At 38.2% G+C, this 17436-nt stretch overlaps 1 protein-coding gene across 1 annotated transcript in view; it reads right to left on the reverse strand.

The window, feature by feature from the left end:
- The window catches only part of LOC140145372 (uncharacterized), a 70098-nt gene that overhangs the window by 12036 nt on the left and 40626 nt on the right, over window positions 1–17436 (reverse strand). The window contains exons 4-6 of the mRNA XM_072167122.1: window positions 14014–14136; window positions 9253–9351; window positions 8088–8330 (exon numbers count right to left, since the gene is read on the reverse strand). Of these exons, the coding sequence (XP_072023223.1) occupies window positions 8088–8330; window positions 9253–9351; window positions 14014–14136 (465 nt within the window). The remainder of the gene's footprint in view (window positions 1–8087; window positions 8331–9252; window positions 9352–14013; window positions 14137–17436) is intronic.

A 17436-nucleotide genomic window follows, 5' to 3' on the forward strand; every position in this document is an offset into this window, starting at 1 on the left:
TTTAGTGAGTTTTGTACAAACTCTCGCATATTGGGGAAAAGTCGAAATATGCGATTTTCCGCTTTTCGGCACTGATCTTTAAAACAACATTTCTCTTGAACGAAATGTCGCAGAGACATGAAATCTTCGGTATTGAGCTACAAATTTTCTGTAGTTTACTTAATGAGTGTAAAATGTGGATTTTGAAAACTTTTAAATCCTTATAAGGGCCGTCGTTATGAACGCGTTCTTTTTACATTCTTCGCGCAAAATAAGAAATGCGTTTCATGAAATGTGTTCCATTTCAATCATGATGATAAACAAGGATTACAAAAAGTCACCCTGATGAATTATTATTTGGAAAAACGCTTTATTGGCCGAGCAGGCGCATGCAAAGTCTAGAAATTGTATCAAAAAAATCTTCAAAAAGGCTCAAAAATGGGTTTTAAAGTCAATAGACATTGTTAATCTGCATGAAGCCGTTTTGGTGCATATTCAGTAGGCCTATGCAAAAAGATCATAATTGTTACTACTGAAACAGGGGGTGTTTATACTTCACACTCATTAACAAGTGTTTTCCAAAACAAAATGGCAAGACAGATAGTCTAGAAAAGAAATTAAACTTGGTTCAAAGACGTGCTTAAATTGTTGTCTGTCATTAGTTTAGTGAGTTTTGTACAAACTCTCGCATATTGGGGGAAAAGTCGAAATACCGTAAACGTTCGCCTAATGGCGCTACGGAGTTCATGGAAATGAGAGAGCGCCATCCCTGTAAAAGCCGACTATTATCACTGATCATTAAGGGTACGTGTAGTTAAAGGGTGAAACCTATCGACACATACAATTATGAACAAGATCGAACAAACTTGTTCATGATAATGCGGTAATCATGCACCTGGTACGTTGTGGCCCAGTGAGGAGAGCATTAGACTATAGTGCGAGGATAAAGAGAACTTGTGGAGAAGATTGATGGTTCGAATCTCATGCAGTAATTTCTGACAGATTATGATGTCTGTCAATGTTTTTTTTTCTGATTTGAGGAAATTTTATTCTCTATTTTCTTGATTTTTTGATTTTATCTTTAACATTGTTTATATAATTTTATTATTTTATCTTGTATGTGTCTTTTTCATGATTCTTTGTTTTTATCGTTTCATTTTAGAGTAACTCAATCCATTCAATCAAATGTTATAATGAACCTATTTGATTGTATAGGCATTTGTTATGTCTGTGAGACGACGACAAGTCTTTCAATTCGCGCGAGTGTTCTTGCCTATGCATCAGTGGTCATAAGAGGTATATCATTTTATTCGAAAGGGGGGGGGGGCAGATATACGGGGGTCATAAAGTCTTGGAAAGAATAATAGGAGGGTGTCATGAAATGTTTTATGACCAAAATGTAGGGAGTCACACGATGACCACAGAAAGTGTGTTATTTTATTCAAAAAGACTGATTTCAATACAATTTTGGGGTTTGGGATCATAAAATTTTTGTTGCCGAAATAAGGGGTGCGCAATTTTATTGACGCAGGCTTTTTGTAAATTTGGGACCCCCTTCCGAAAAAAAAAAAAAAATAGTAGCCTCCAAGAGGATTCAAAAGATAACCTCTGCCCCAATAATCTCTAGCTATATTTGTTTGAAACTGTTCCACGGAGGATGTATCATAATAGGCTCAGTCTTCAAATGATATAAATAAAATTTGAATGAGTGAACGAACAAAATCATACAACGACCAACTGAATAGAGGCTGTGCATATGACGTATCATCCCGTAAATATGGTGGACTACTCAAATGCATTCAACAAAAGCATGATTGCATCTACCGCGACAGTTCGTCTCACACACATAACAAAATGCACTACGATCAAATAGTTTGATGACAACATTTGATTGAATGGACTGCACTGTGCCATGATTACGGAGAAGAACCCGGTTCAAATCCTTTGTTTGGAGCCAATCGATAAACGCAAGGCCTCTATAGCTATCATTGAATACTGGCTAGGATTCCACAACACAATGAGAACATGTTATAAGGCGCTTTGCTTTGGAAGGCACACAATACCCCAATGGCTTTCCATATTATGCACTCAAACAACTATTCAGTATCGAAGCCCGGTATCGAAGTTACGTAATGTTACTATGTCAACGGGATCACGCGCTTCAGTAATGAACCACGATCGAAACAAACAGTACGCATAAAAGGCATACCAAAATAGCGTGATCGTAATGATCGCCATACAAACAGTGCTTGGTTCCGACACCATCACGGAGTTACGTAACTACTTCGTGGTCTGATAGTTATATGATCAATTGTCTGATCTACTTGGGTTCGATCCTTTTAAGAAAAGAAAAATAGCTGATCATTTATAATGCATAAATGAATAAAGTAATGTAGTCACACAATTTGAAACATTGAGGCCGTTCTATTTTTCAAAGGTCATTTAACTGTTAAAAGTGGTGGAATATATCACGCATTCGATAGGTAGCAGGTTCCGCAAATTATGTCAGCTATATGCGGGCAGAGCCTCGAACTGGCAGCATACATGAAAGGAAGAATTACGTAACCTTACACAGAATGTTATATGCTGGTTCAATTCCCATTCATGTATGCTGCCAGTTCGAGGCTCTCCCGCACATAGTGCATAATGGCGGAACCGTGCAAGTGGCGAAATTGATAAAAAGTAGCAGGTGGAGCAAATTTTGTCAATAATTTTTACATGCCGTTTGTTCGCAGTGCCTATTTATCTAAAAAAAAAATAAGAAAATTAAATTAAATTTAAAAAAAATCACAATATTCGTTCGTAAAATGGGGACAAAATCCAAAAACATTTCTTGACCCTTCTTCACATAAAAGTGGGGACAGAAATCAAGATTCGAACCAGTACCATTCACTTTCAAGGCACACCCTCTACCGACTGAGCTAACGGGTCAGACAATAGAAGGGTGTAATTTTGAACTGAAGAATATTTAAAAAAAATATGAAGAAATTACAATGTTATAAAAAGATTTACTAAAATGAGTTAGGTATAACGTATAAATTGATTTACAAATTAAGTCCAATGGCACTTTGAGAAAGAATACCTGAAGAAACCCCAAAACATTTGCTGCTCTAGCAACTAACCTAGTGACCTAAAGTATTGGGTCATGTCACGATATTTTTTTCTGAGGCATTATGTCCAGGTTGCTCAATTTAACATACACGTATCCTTAATGATGTTGAGATTTTACAAGGATGGCGCTCTCACATTTCTAAGAATCCAAAAGCGCCATTAGGCGAACGTTTACGGTATGCGATTTTCCGCTTTTCGGCACTGATCTTTAAAACAACATTTCTCTTGAACGAAATGTCGCAGAGACATGAAATCTTCGGTGTTGAGCTACAAATTTTCTGTAGTTTACTTAATGAGTGTCAAATGTGGATTTTGAAAACTTTTAAATCCTTATAAGGGGGCGCAACACTAAATCACTACGCATTTTATGTAAGAACGAAATTCGGCTAATATAATCCATAGTGAATATGAGATTGTAGCGACCATATCTACCGACATGTTCACTTTAAATCACTCAATATCAGCTCATATGAATCCGACAAGTGTCTTCAATTATAAAATGCAAAAAAAATCGGACTTTTTTTCTCAAAAGCAATTCTCTGTGGCGGATGAAGACAACTTCCGATTTTGAAATGTGAGTGGTGAATTTAGTATATTTTAGGCCATATTTTTTTTTTTTCTTGTATAGCGAAAAAAGTCAACGGTTATCGATATATGCCGACAAAAGTTTTGGAATCGACAGAAACAGAGCTTTAACTAGAAGGCTATATATTTGTACACAAATACGGCTATACCCGCATGTTATCGGTGTACCCAAACTTACAGTCCTTATTCGCTGCACTCTAGTGCAAATAAAGAACTTGTAAAAAGTCCCCTCCCAGGGGAGTTGTCTCTCCATAGAATGCCGTTGTCAGTCTCTCTTATTCACAGTGAGGCTATAGAATATGATTAGGGGAAAACTATTCCAGAGGGAGTATGTAAATTAAATGGAACAGCCATTTCAGAGGGAGTATGTAAATTAAACGGAACAGCCTATTTTGGGACCATTTCAGAGGGAGTATCTAAATTAAATGGAACAGCCAATGGGTATGTAATTTAACTGGAACAGCCTTAACGCTTCACGCTGGTATTTCCTTTGTTTTAACATTTGGGGCCCTGGGGCCCATAATATTTGACTTATGAGGTCCATGGACATATGTTGAAGTTTAATTCTCTAGTGCTATCAGTAGCTTCAAGCTGGGCACTGTAGCTGCCTTATTTACTGAGTAAAGGCCGGCCCTATGTTTTAGCGTTTGGGGCCCTGGGGCCCATATAATGTAATATATGGGGCTCACATGTACATATAACAATGTGATTTTCAGGTGCAATCTGTGTACTAACTCTGAGCCCTAAAGCTGCTTTATTTACAGAGTAACGGCCGGCCCTATGTTTTAGCGTTTGGGGCCCTGGGGCCCCTGGGCCCATATAATGTAATATATGGGGCTCACATGTACATATAACAATGTGATTTTCAGGTGCAATCTGTGTACTAACTCTGCCCTAGTATTTACAGAGTAACGACCGGCCCTATGTTTTAGCGTTTGGGGCCCTGGGGCCCATATAATGTAATATATGGGGCTCACATGTACATATAACAATGTGATTTTCAGGTGCAATCTGTGTACTAACTCTGAGCCCTAAAGCTGCTTTATTTACAGAGTAACGACTGGCCCTATGTTTTAGCGTTTGGGGCCCAGGGGCCCATATTATGTGACATATGGGGTACATATATACATATGATAATATAATACTGAAGACATAATATGTGTACCAAATCTGAGCCCTGTAGCTACTTTATTTGCTGAGAAACGGCCGGCCCTTTGTTTTAATATTTGGGCCCCTGAGGCCTCTAGCCTTGTACATCTGGGGCCAAAATGGACAAAAGGCACATCTACAATTTATGGCTTATACATGTGCAACATATGAGCCCTAGTGCCCTTGTAGCTTTAGAGCTAGGCTTGTCAATCTGTTGCCCCTTATTTTTAACATTTGGGCCCCTGGGGCCCATAATATATAACATATGGGGCTCATGTATACTTGTATTTATAGAGTACCCCTGTGGCTATCAGTGTACCAACTCAGAGCCCTGAGGTTGCTTCATCTGATGAGAAACGGCATGGTTTGTGTTTTTTACATTTGGGCCCTGGGGCCCGTGACCTTTGACCTCTGGGGCCGAGATGGGCAAAAGGCACATCTACGGGGTAGGGCCCATAAGTGTACTACATATGGGCCCTGGGGCCCTTGTAGTTTTAGCGCTAGCCTTGACAGAATGATGTGTTTGATTGGAGGAGGAGAAGGAGGAGAAGGAGGAGATGGAGAAGAAACCACAGGATGGGAAGATACCCTGCATGCTATTGCATGCGGGTATAATTTGATACCAAATTTATTTTACCAAGTATTGCAGGGACGCCAGGGATGGCGCTCGAAGTAGGCCGAAATCACACGTTATCCTATGGGACGCTTATTTAGTGTTGCGCCCCCTTAACTACAAGTACTAAGCATGGTATAGTACAAGACGCGCTAGATGTTTGATGACAGATAAACTTTCGCGTCAACACAAAAGCGCCGCAAATACCACAGACAGTTGTGTACGGTGTAGTTAATGGTAATGGCGCGGGCCCGGAAGATTTAAACCATAGCGAGATATGGGCGACCAATTACAAGGCAGATCCATTTAAAGATGCATTACATCATGGCCAATTTTAGTTATTCTCCATAGAGTCCCGTGTTAAAAATCTTCACCGCAAGGCAAAGTCAGTAGTCCACTTGGGAAGCTAACAAACAGAGGGAGTGCGGTGACCGAAAAGATCAGATACAGATGTGAAAATCTATCAGTTGCACACAAATCAATATAAATCAGAGTTTTATGCTTAAATGTAATAGCCAGAGTATGCAAAATGGGCAAGTGGACTACGGAGAAGTCTACATCTATAGGTAAGCAAATATGATCATCGTAAAAAGCATGATCGACTCAAGAAACGGTTTTCTCATTTTTTTATATTTTGGTTATTTCCGATTTTAGGCATCATTTTGTGCAAATAGGCGTTTGTGAATTTTAAAAAGTTCAATTTGATGCCTTATATGGTCAATATCTCAAAAAATAAGGCCAATATCAAAAAAAAAAAAAAACATTTTTGGAATGGAGCCTCAAGATCATGAAGATTGAGCTAAAAACAAAATAAAATATTTTGGAAAGAGTGTTTTTTGTTATGATGTACCTAACAAATATTGCCAAAAACTCACTTTTTTGTGATTTTCTTCATAATTGTTGTTTTTACCCCAAATCTGTATTGATATTAAGATTTATTGATGTCTTGCCTTCATAAAAATGTATACTTTTATATGTCTTGCGCGAATAATTACAAAGTTATTACACTTTTACTACATGCATGTCTGAGAGTACACAGCCTCCTTAAAGGGGAGTAACTCTATTGGGAAGTGATTTTGAAAAAAGAAACCGTGTATCATTTTAATTCCTTCAGTTAGATTTACCTGGTCAATATGGTAAGTTTTGTGTGCAAATGGGTGGGTTAAACTGTATTAGGTATGACGATTAGCATTTCAGGGACTTCGTGTGGTTCATTTTAAATGCTGGACTTGGGTGGTTTTTTTAATCATATACAAAGACAACAATGTTGGAATGAGATTACCACTAGTAAGATAATACAAAATAAAGCACACATGTTTGTATAATGTTGATAAGCATACTGCCATGTAATATAAACCACACTTTCTTTGATTAAACCCATTTTTTTAAAAGTCTCCAGCAATGAATGTGTTAAAAGTGGACTTTTATACATACTGGATTTCAATCAATGTGTTACAAGACTCAAATCTTGGACTTGGGTGGTTTCTTCATACATGCTATTCTTCACATGCTCAATAGACACAGAGGATGAATTTAAGTTGTTCTTTCATACATATGACAGGCCTATGTATAGCAACAATTTCCCATGCTTAACTCAATTTGGCCAAAGTATGGACTTGGGTGGGTTTTGTATTCATATATTCAATTATATACCATTACTATTTGATCACGTCTAGTGTGTTATATTTTCACATGGCCGGGCAATTTCAGTGTTTGAGACTTTTATTTCTATTCGCCGTCGAAGTGACGTCATAATCAGATTAACTACCATAGCAATGAATGAATGAATACAATATTTTAACATGTTTAATAGATCGCACTACGAGCAGATTGCACTAATCACCTGTGTATCATATCTGAACATAGGTTGAATACAATGCCGCTCTTTTCAAAGAGTTGAGTGATCAGCCTTTCTTTGACATCAATGCTTCAATGCATCGGTACCGCGTGAACGTTGTAGTGCAGGGCGATATAGTCAAAATTGTATCCATTGCTATAGTAGTTAATCCGATTAACTACGTCACTTCGACGGCGAATTGTATGGACCTATAGGTCCTATCAGTAAATCGCTGCTTCTCCCCCATGTTCAGCATTTTTGTATCATTTTTAATAATACTTCGCACAAGTCATATTATAACATTTGCTGCGGAGGACGCCCACAATATTTTTCACAATTCTGTTTTTAACATGGTTATATTGTACTTAAACCATGGAGGTATATAAATATTTATATACCTCCATGCTTAAACTAATCAAGACTATATGTGCTGTAGTGTGGTCAATAGCCGAGATTTTGAATAAAACGCAGGAACCGTCGTTTGATTTCTACGATGGAAATATTAGTCGAACGCGTACACGATGTTCATAACACAGTACGTATATAGCTTGCGGGACGGCCGGACATACACATCAAAGGATATAGTACCGTAACAACTACCCTAACCGACGGAGTGAAACACATTTTTGGCGACATCGGCGCTGGTATTAAATTCCAAATTTCTTTGCTTTTACTCAGTTGTTCGGCTCATATCAAAAGGGGACATATCTGATCATATAAGCTATCATTTTATGGAAATACTAATCTATTTTGTATGGAAATGTTCTAATGTGGCTTTAAGAATGGATATGATAACAAGAAATAATTGCTTACTGTCATCTCCGTAAACTTCCACTTCACTAAGTGCAATTCGTTGGGCAGATGTTGTGTCCTGGTGAATGTACACGTATCTCCCATAGTTAGTACCATCGCATGTGACTTCAATAACAGTATCCGGTGCTAAACTATTATTTACATCTTCAATATCATTTTTGCATGGATTGTTACTAGTAATGCTGGCACCACTTGTTGATGGACACGACCCAACATACACGTCGGCATTGTCCAACCAATCAGCTGAAAGATAAAATGAATTTAGTATCATCAGTGCAGTATGGCGCAACCCATGCTTTATGCTCCAACAATGCAAGCATCAGGAGATGAGTTAATTTTACTGCTATTATTCATTAAATGTTTCTTGCATCTTTCTATTCCGTTAAGGATCACTCAAATTGGGAAATTTTAGACATGGTTTTGTTTTATCTCGTAACCCGATCAACAGCATTAACCCCCCCCCCCCATTTTTCTCATTGTTGATGAGTTTTTGATATCATGGATCATATTTTTTCTCATTTAATACCACATTGCAATTTTAAACGCTTCAAATCGATGTAGGCCTATTTGCTAAGAAATCTTGAAAACCCAGCCTGTTAGTGCCGGTTACCACTTTATCAAAATTTGACATGGTACGGGGAGTTCTGAGTAGTCAAAGAATGAATTTGGGATGAATTCGATATGTTTCACCTCAATACCAGTTCGCCTGCATAAAAATTTATATAGATGGCGCTATAATGATATAAAACAAAAATAAAGAAATACATAAGGGGCGAAATAAATAAGAAAACATAAACTATATTGTCATGCATGATACGAGGAACATGAAATAAAAAGAGCACCCCACCCCACTAAAAATTGGTTTAAAGTAAAACAAAGAAATATAAAAAAATGTTTATGATATGATATATCAAAAATAAAGAAATACTTATCGATATAAAGCTATCTTGTCAAGAAATATAATGGGCATACTGGTATATAATGTTAATTAAGTACGGACGTTCTGTACATTTTGATACCTCACTCAATTCCATCATTTTGAGCAAGATGTGGTAGTCGTGGCGACTTATTTTTTATTGGCATATTGATAGGAAAAGTCTACTTTTGTTTATCAAATTGAAGGAATTACCCGTCCATAGGACTCTAATTTATTACAAATGCTTACGATTGCTTGTGTCGTCCCTTATTATCGGCCAGATAAGAACCATCTTCACATCAAACTCTCTTCCAAGATCTATTTGAAGCCATGGATCTGTCTGTGAATCTAGATGTACGACAAAGGGAGTGGCGGTGAATAGCATTTTTTTTTAAAGATACTTATTTAAACATACTTTTAACCGTATCTCCAGGAAATCGAAATCAACCACCCCTGATTGTCTTCTTGCAACGGAGCAGGGCCCGGTAATCCCTAACCCCTAATGCGCCTGTCACACTACACCGAATAGGTCTTCCGTACAAGAAACGGATGGTATTTTAGTAAATCCGTTGTTGTTCGTCAATGATCGTGTTATGTTCTTTTTATGTCCTGCCATCATCCGCCAAATGCGTTTCGTGTTAGGTGATGTTCGTGAAGTCCGTCGGCATGCACAAAACTTGAAACGGAGTGTACCGAATACACATGTTCGGTATTTATCCGATGTGTGTTCGTATGGTGCTGCATATTGCCGGAGTTTGTTCGCTCTCCTTTCGTTCATGTTCGTTCTTTGTTCGTTGCATTCGGCCCGTGTTCGTTGCAAATACGTTCCTGTGAGGCCTTCACCACCGGATAGCATATTTTTGCATTCGGTGATGTACGTTGACCCAGACCGTGTTAGTGTCACACTACACCGGATCGGTCTTCCGTATAAGAAACGGATGGTATTTTAGCAAATCCGTTAGTGTTCGTCAATGTTCGTTTTATGTTCTTCATATGTCCTGCTATTATCCGCCAAATGCGTTTCGTGTTAGGTGATGTTTGTTTAGTCCGTCGATAATACGTTTCAAGTTTTGTGCATGCACAAAACTTGAAACGGAGTGTGCCGAATACACATGTTCGGAAGTTGTCCGATGTGTGTTCGTACTGTTCTGTATAATACCCTGGGTTTGTTCGTTATTCTTTCGTTTATATACCGCAGGTGTTTGCAAGGTTTCGCAGGCGCTTGTGCCGGATGTAGGCCTATGGCGAACATGTGCATCGATCATGGGGGGGGGGGGACTTCTGAAGGGTGTGTGACGCCATATCATATTTCCCCCAGTACTTTAGTGACTGACAAGTAGAAAAAAGGGGGAAAGGAGAGAAAAAAGAAAAGAAAGTGAGAAAAATTGAAGAGAGAAGAGAAGAGAAAAAGTTAAATTGCACGCAATTTAGTAGGCCTATGCATGTAAGTAGTATTGAGGGAAGAGCACTTTCTGAAGGGTAGAGAACGAAATATCAAATTCCTACCAGTTTTAGTGATTGAAAAAAAAAAAAAAAGAAGAGAAAACATGGAAAAGGTAAAATTGTACGTTATTGAGTAGGCCCAGGATAGTATATAGTAAGCCTAAGTATAGGCCTGTGATTATTATAGGCAGTGCTTAAAGGTGGGTTCTTGGCCCAAAAGCCTGTGAAAATTACTGCCGGCCCGTCGATATGTAGGGCCCGTGACATTTTGTCACCAAAGTCAGTATTTAAGACGGACTTAGGTCTATTACTGACTTTAACATATCAATCCATGCATGCTTTACCTGAAATTACGAGTCTGAAGTCTTATATTTAAGTGTCATCAGTGGACCAGTGTAACATTTTAAATTTTGAAAATTCAGTTCGGGCCTTCTTTTTTTTTGTTTAAGGCAATAATAGTGTAAAAATGATGCACCAAAACAATTTTCCAAATTTTCCATTTTAAAACTAAATTTTTACACAATAGGCCTAGGCCTAATAATGTAAATAGGCCCTACAGTCCCCATGCAAATGGCTTCAACTGGACCTTCATTTTTGCTTCTGCTATGGACATCCACGTGTTATTTTTAAAGCAATTGTTTATATTATACAATAATGGTGAAAACATTTCAATGGCTTCAATTAGGCTTTCGTTTCACCAATTTGCGGCTGTTTCAAACTAAAATAGTACCCAATAATAGTGCTAAAATTGATCCAAAAAATGACAAATGGCTTCAATTGGGCCTTCATTGTCCAAAGGTTTCTAGCCTCTATTGCCCCCGGACGCTGGTTGCCCTGATATATAAGATTTGTAGCCCTTTTGTACTTATTAGCCAATATTTGACCATTTTCGTCAAAGTTTTCCCCTTAAAGTTGTCTTTCCCCACTTTGTTCACCCTCTTAAACAAAACCCTCTCAAACACCCTCTCCTCCCCCACTTTTCTGATAGGGTGGACGTCCCTGTTGGTGCCACATGCGACGGATTCGCCGGTCATTTGTCGGACGTTGAACGATTGAATATAAGACGCCTGCAGGATTATTAGCGGCCACAACGCATAGAGAGACGAACGGGAATCGGACCCCTAAATCCGGTCGTTTGTCAGACGTTGACCCCCCAAATCCGGTCATTTGTCGGACATTGAACGATCGAATATAAGACGCCTGCAGGATTATTAGCGGCCACAACGCATAGAGAAACGAACGGGAATCGGACCCCAAATCCGGTCATTTGTCGGACGTTGAACGATCGGATATAAGACGCCTGCAGGATTATTAGCGGCCACAACGCATAGAGAGACGAACGGGAATCGGACCCAAAATCCCACCGAATCTTCTGCCGGACTGGTGATTTTTCCACCGAATAAAATATTTTTGTATTCGGTGATGTACGTTGATCCAGTCCGTCGTAGTGTGACAGACCTATAAACCATCCCGGCAAAGATTGAACACTTATAAAATGGTTCAACGCCTCAACAACCCAAGATCAAATTTAACATCTTTTAAGTACTACTGGTCCCGATGTGTTGGATGATTTGACTACGTAGTCACATCATTCACCGAGGGACCAATAGTTTTGAACACTTCCTCGAAATATAGGGTCCACAAGTTCCCCCCTAAATACTTTTTTAAATAAATCGAAAAATATTTAACGAAATGCAAACGTGTAAAAAGGTATGGGTAGCCTTATTTCTTGTACACATATGGACCAAATTATAGCGTCACGTGTCATTGCGTTCAGTCACAATGGGTTATTATGTAAAAAAGAGACCGTTTTTAACAGTGTTAAAAGTTGCATCTGAGTCCATAGGAGTCAACTCTCAAACAATACAGTAGGCCAGGAATATTCATGTGTTTGTAAAGAAAACTTAATCTTTGGTATTCTTCATTTTCAAAAGTAAAGCAGGTGTTTAAATCTTTTCTTTTTTAATGATAAATGGCTGAATTGGGCGGGATATGTACTGCATTGAGAAAAAGACCAAACATCGCCAGTAGTTCATCACATGTGAAAAGTCACATTTTAATAATGCCGATTTCCTTTGCCGTCGAGCAATAGGTTTGCTGGATGAAAATGTACCAGTGAAACAATTGCTCGTCGTATGGGAGTTGCGCCTAATGCGATTCGAAAATTGAAAACAAAATTTCAGGTGTCAGGAGAAGTGAAATATCAGCCGAGGGCACAGTGGCGTAACCAGTGGGGTGGCCGGGGGGGGGGGGGCAAGCTTCCCCCGGACACAGAACAACTGGGAAGAAGAGCAAAAAGTTGGGAAGGGGAAAAGGGAGGAAGGAGAGAAAAGGAGGGAAGAAAAAAGGGGAAGGAGAAGAGAAAAAAGGGGAAAAAGAGGGAAGAAGAGAAAGGGAAAGAAGAAAAGAAAAAGAGGGGAAAAAAGGGGAAGGGAGGAAGAGAAAAAGGGAAGGGAGAAGAGAAAAGGGAAAGAAAGAGGGAATTTGACATTTGTACTCTGAAACACTGATTTTTTAGCTTCTAATATGCCAAAAACCAGGAGCTTCAGGGGCTCCGACCCTGGACCCCTGACGGGGCTTTGCCCTGGACCCCACCAGGGGCCCCTAAGGCGGGCCCCTGGACCCCACCCGTTTAACGATTCGCGGCAAGCCGCTCGAGACTTTTGGTCAACAATTGGGAAATTTCGTCGACGTACTACGTCTGTTCGTTAGGAGATGTCAAGAGTAAATCTGGTTGAAACCAGCAACGGATCCGGACTTTCATAGACAGCATGCGCCCGTTACCGAGGACACATTCCCTACCGAACATCTCAGACGTTAGGTTTATTTCCATTACAAACACATGAACAGGCCTGACATACTGTATTGTTTGAAATTTGACTCCTATGGACTCAGGTGCAACTTTTAAAACTGCCTCTTTTTTTACATAATGAACCACTGTGACCGAACACAATGAGGTGTGACACTACAAATCGGTCCAGATTTGTAAATCAAATAAGGTTACTCATAACTTTTTACAATTTTACATCAATTTCATACAAAATGGGTAGTCGGAATTGAAAAATGGTGCAATCAAAACGGAAATTCCGAGCTCAAAAAGAAACTTATAATTTTTCACAAGATCATATCTTAAAATCCTGTCCATCAAAATAAACCAAAATTACACACAGGTTTACTTCAATACTTTACTCTAACACATGTCAGTAACCAAGCAGTTATCCAACTGACAAAACAGCAAAATGCACTGACATGGAACAAATTCGATCGTTTGTATTGCATCATGAAATGACTGAGTGAGCCTTGTACAACAATAAAAATCGGTTGACTAGAGTTCTGCCTGTGTATAGGAAAAGCAATGGTTAAAATTCGTCGCTCGAATGACATACTACTAGTACTATATCACAGCCATATTTGACAAAATGTAATGTATGAACGAGGTTCATTTAGCTTCATATGTAATCTAAACGGCCCTCGGGCATAAAAATATATGAATGAATTAAATTATGGCTTCAACAGCATTACTATAAAATTATGTAATGCTAAAAGAATGTGCTACAAACAAATTACTTGATATGAAAGAGTTCATGCCGTCACGAAGTGGCGATCTGTTCTTGTTGATGGCATTCTCTGGCGGATATCCGTCTTCATTTCCTGAGGCATACGCTGCAACTGCCGGTATCTTTCGAGGACCTGAGAATGTTTAAGATAATTTACATAAATCATTAAAACAAGTCACAAAAAGCATTAAAACAAGTCGGTCATAATCTATGGAATCATAAAATTAAAGATTGTGTATAAATTACTTTAAAATGAAGGATAAGTCCCTAAAATTGTCATTTGGAATTTTTGAAAATAATAAAACAGCAGTCATGAGTAGGTTATTGACAAAGTGGAAGCCCTAATCATATACATGATGATGTAGCTAATTTACATTTTCTACATGTGGCTGGACTTTTGCTGGACGTTTTCTACATGTGGCTGGACTTTTGTTTTTCAGCGATTTCTTCTTCTTCTTAGTCCAGCCGAGCGGCGGCTGGACTCCTATTTTTCAGCGGTTTCTTCTTCTTCTTCCTCTTCCTCTTCTAACCAAACTTGTGCAAAAGCTCCACTACCCCAGCCTTTACATTTGACATGACCCATTTGGGGTCAAACGTCACGCATGAGTAATTTTGGTTAAACTTGCTTTTTTTAACCAAAAATGCTTCTTCTTCTACAGATTACATGGTAGAGTAATGAGACTTGGTCATCGGCATCGGCTATAGTTGGGGTCTATGGGGTTAACACAGATTTGGGGTCAAAGGTCATTAAGGGGGTATTTCCGGCACATAACCAAATAACTTCAAAATGCTTCTTTTCCTACAGATTACATGGTACAGAGATACGATTGACACATATGCATTGACATTAGCTGGTGTCTATGGGGTAAACACAGATTTGGATTTCAAGGTCATGAAGGGGTCAAATAGGCTAGATTACTGAAAATTACCTTAAAATTCACTATTTGCTGCATATTAAGTGCTCTGATCATCAGAATAATGCCAAAATGACTATAACATTGGGTGCATATAGGGTTATAATCAGATTTGGCTTGAACATGGGGAGGGGTCTGTTTTGGGGTCAAAAGAGGTAAAATTCGCAAATTTGTCCAATTCGAATAAAAATGTGATAACGATATGATTCAAAATATGATGGAGGTCATTTCAAGGTCACCAGAGGTCAACCAAAGGTCGAAAGGGGTAAATTCCAAAATTCGTCCAAATTACTTTAAATTAGAATATATAATATTGATGTGGGAGATCATTTCAAGGTCATCAGAGGTCAACAAAGGTCAAATTATTTTATTAGCTAGATTGTTATTAAACTTAATGCCTACATCTTTTACGAAAATGCAATTGTGTTTCAAATCTGTTCAAGGTCATCAGAGGTCACTTCAAGGTCACGGCTGGACTTCGTAGCCTTATGAGGCTGCAATATATCTAGTTTACTCTGTTTTCGTTCTCTTTCATTTGGGGAAGCGTAGTCATACGTTCATGGCATTTCGGAACTTGAAAAGGACCCAACATATGAATATTGACCCAGGTCTTATGAGAAGTGGGGACATTATTTTTTTTTATTATATTCTTTACTTTTATCTCTTTCATTTGACCCCACTCGGGGGTCATACCTTCTTGGCATTTTGAGACATAAAAAGGACCCATAGGGTAAGAAGGGGTAAGTGGGACACTTAAGGATATTATTGGATATTAAACTCCTGAATAAAGATTGGACTTGTGTTTTTTGTCTGGTATCAGTTTTGGGGCGATACTCCAATTCAGTACAGAAGGGCGGGACCAATTATGTAATGACTCAACTGTTGGGGGTAAATAGGACACATATATTCATGATATTATTACATTAAAAGAACATATTTTACAGCAATGCACATGGAGCATTTGGGCATTATTAACATAATTATACCAAAAATAAACTAATGTTTGCTATTATTATGTTTATTAATTTCCTCTGAACACATGAGGCAGATACTTTTCATATTTTTTAGTGACAACCCCCCCCCCCCAAAACCTAGATAATTGGCTCATTTACCACTATTTTGCATAATTTCATAGGAATTTTCTGCTTTCAGGCTTGTAAAAAGCATTCTTTTTATGGTAACTAAAAAATGGTATATTATCTCTCAATTTGTACATCCCGTGCGTATAGGCTTGTCATCTTTGTTTGAAATACAAAATTATTGGGTTAACCATGACTTTTGCGTCGCTTAAAGGGCATGTCTATTGCTAGGACAACATCATATCATTGGCAAGCTAATATTATGAGGACAATGAAAATGACTCCTTTTTTGAGAAAATAAGACGTTTAAAATTGATATTCCGCAAAAACCAACTTAAGCGGTGAGTTCCTTCGAACGAGACAGATTTGGCCTAGAAAAACGGTGACGTCATGAAATGAGATGTGCCCGCTGTGAGAAAAGGGACTTTAAACGCTCTCAATGGACAGAACGTATACTGTTGTTGTTCACAGAAAATAATTCCAAATTAAGTATTACAAATTTAATGGTTTTTAAACATATGGATAAAATCAGCCGCTTCTTTTTTATATATTAGACAATTGTGATATTACAATTCATATGTATATCAATATCATGAGAAATATTAGGCCTAAAAAATAAATACATAATTTGAGCTTAGAATTTCATCTGAGACTAGCATATAAACCGTGTTAAGTCCACAAACTCATGTATCTGATTTCCCTGTATATTGCAATGCTATAGTTTCAGTTAGATGAAATATTACAAAGCGAACGCATAGTAACAATACTGTGTGACTTTTGTTCACGAAATGAGAACAATAGTGTGCATATTGTTATGCAGCATTGTTATGGTAAGTGATAGTACTACTCATTGTTGCTAATGTCAAACTTGTCAAAGTGATTTTGATTGTATAATGAGAGCATGATAAAGTGCCCGCTTCATTACCTACGTCATCAGCAAAACGGGTGAAGAACACGTACGCTTTAAACGGGGGGGGGGGGAGGAGAACACGTACGAGGCTGAACTTTACCCACACAATTTCTCCTTTTTCAGGAGAAATAAGCACAAAAAAATTGCAACAAGTGTCAACTTGTGATGTAATAATTATTCTCTTCGAATAGAGATAAACTTGTTTTTGCAATATACCTGCCCTTTAAATATGTTAAACAAGTTCAAATGCTCTTAAAACCTGATATCCGCGGCGACTTTCCGTCAAATCAATAACCAGACATGCAATATTGTCAGGTATTACAACCGACAGTTATATCATAATGTACACTTGGAAAACAATCCTTAAGGGTGGTCTTAACCCTGGAATTATGGAAACTTTCGGGCTTCATAACTGCTAAATTATTAGTCTAAAGAATATAAAAGTATACATTTTTAGACTGGAAATGACTTGTTGAATTCATCTGTGAGGTCCAATTTGGGCCAAAATGCTCATTTTGGAAAAATCACAA

Source organism: Amphiura filiformis, unplaced genomic scaffold (assembly GCF_039555335.1).
Source record: "Amphiura filiformis unplaced genomic scaffold, Afil_fr2py scaffold_239, whole genome shotgun sequence".
Lineage (NCBI taxonomy): Eukaryota > Metazoa > Echinodermata > Ophiuroidea > Amphilepidida > Amphiuridae > Amphiura > Amphiura filiformis.